At 52.4% G+C, this 1,700-nt stretch overlaps 1 protein-coding gene across 1 annotated transcript in view; it reads right to left on the bottom strand.

The window, feature by feature from the left end:
* Positions 1-1,369: 1,369 nt before the first annotated feature.
* The window catches only part of LOC103809085 (histone-lysine N-methyltransferase ASH1L-like), a gene marked incomplete at both ends in the record, with an annotated part of 25,701 nt that continues 25,370 nt past the window's right edge, over positions 1,370-1,700 (bottom strand). Inside the window, one exon of the mRNA XM_009081899.1 lies at positions 1,370-1,671. Coding sequence (XP_009080147.1) covers positions 1,370-1,671 — 302 coding nt within the window. The remainder of the gene's footprint in view (positions 1,672-1,700) is intronic.

Here is a 1,700-nt window from a genome sequence, read left to right as displayed (position 1 = left end):
CTGCTGGCTCCGGCTCAGCTCCCTGTCCATGCCAACTCCCAGGTCCCTTCCTGCCTGGTGCTCTCCAGCCACTCTGTCCCAGCCTGGAGCGCTGTGTGGAATTGGGATGGCCAAAGGGCAGGACCAACCCATCACCATCTTGTCAACCAGTCACAACTGAACCAAATCCTTCAGTGTCACATGTGAATCTGGCACTGAACTACCCCAGAGCTGTCCCTGTGGACCCTCAGCCTGTTCCACCAACTTCTACCTCTGATCCCTTGGCTCAAACCTCCAACCTCACACGTTTCCACTCTGCGGTTGTGGAGCACAAGGAGAGACAGGTGAGGAATCATCAAGGTTGGAAGTGATCTCTAAGAGCATCAAGTCCAACCCTTAATCTGTCTCTGCTGGAACCCCTAAACCAGATCCTCCAGTGGCACATCCTTACACCTCTTAAACACCTCCAGGGATGATGACTCCACTACCTCCCTGGGCAACATTCCAATCCTTGACCACCGTAACAGTGAAGAATTTCTCCTAACCTCTCCTCTGGCTCTGCCCTGGCTCAGCCCAAGGCCATTCCCTCTAGTCCTCTTCCTGCAGCCAGGGCAGGAGAGACATCCAACCCTCTCAGGCAGTTGTAGAGAGTCACAAGGTCACCCCTGAGTCTCTTCTCAAGGCTAACCAACCCCAGCTCCCTCAGCCCTTCCTCACACGACGTGTTCTAGGCCAGCCCAGTTGCTTTTCGGACACAGGATTTGAGTGATAGTTCTCCTGTTTCCTTATTCTGGTTCTTCCAAGGATGTTTCTACTCATCCAAAATGCCCCAGGACAAGGCTGAGTGGCTTAAGAATGACCTTAGCCCTCAATCATGGTTGGACCAGGTGACCTCCAAAGATCCTCCCAACTCCAATTATACATCAGTCCATGACTTTGGCATTGCCAGAAGATGGAAGAGACTGGAGAGGGTTTAAATTGGAAGCAGAGACACTGAACCAGGGTAAGCAGAGCACCCTCAGCATAGACAACACCCACAGCAGGCACTGAGAACCCTAGGAAAGCTCACTAAGGCTCAACAGAAACTCAAAATTCTCTTCAGTCTCTTGGCATGTCTGTTCAGTTGCATCATGGAATGATGAGGGGAAATGTCTGCAGGAAGTTTTTGTGGTTACTAAAAATATCATACAAAACAAAGTGTCAAATCCAAAGAAATGTCACTTGGATCTTGTGGATTTCTGCTGCGAAGGGAAAACTGCAAAGAAAACTGATTGTTACCAATGTCAGCAGCAATAAATCCAGACAAAACCATCGATTTTCCCACCAAGGTGTGCGGTGAGCCCTGCAGGAGACCCTGGGGCTGTGCAGCCACCAGAGCCCGAAATCTCACCGTTTTTCCCTGGGATTTTCTCGAGCAGGTTGAGCAGGATCTGGTTCAGCCTCTCCCTCTGCAGGTGCCTCCTCTCCTCGGGGCTGCACAGCTGCCTCGTGTCCGCAGGGCTCTCCTCCCCCTTCTTGTCAGCCTCGCAGCCCTCGCTGGCCACAGGCTCCTTGTCAGGCTCCTCCAGGCTGGGCAGCTCCCCCTGGGCCTGCTCTGGGGCTCCCAACACATCCTCCATCAGGGGCAGGGAATCCTCTTCTGGGTTTAAGTCTTTGATCTGTGGTTTTGAGCGATCTGATTTCCAGGATGACCTGGTGGGAGAGGAAAGAATCACAGAATC

The sequence above is a fragment of the Acanthisitta chloris genome, unplaced genomic scaffold, assembly GCF_000695815.1.
Source record: "Acanthisitta chloris isolate BGI_N310 unplaced genomic scaffold, ASM69581v1 scaffold4169, whole genome shotgun sequence".
Lineage (NCBI taxonomy): Eukaryota > Metazoa > Chordata > Aves > Passeriformes > Acanthisittidae > Acanthisitta > Acanthisitta chloris.
This window is presented reverse-complemented; position numbering and strand designations above follow the sequence as displayed.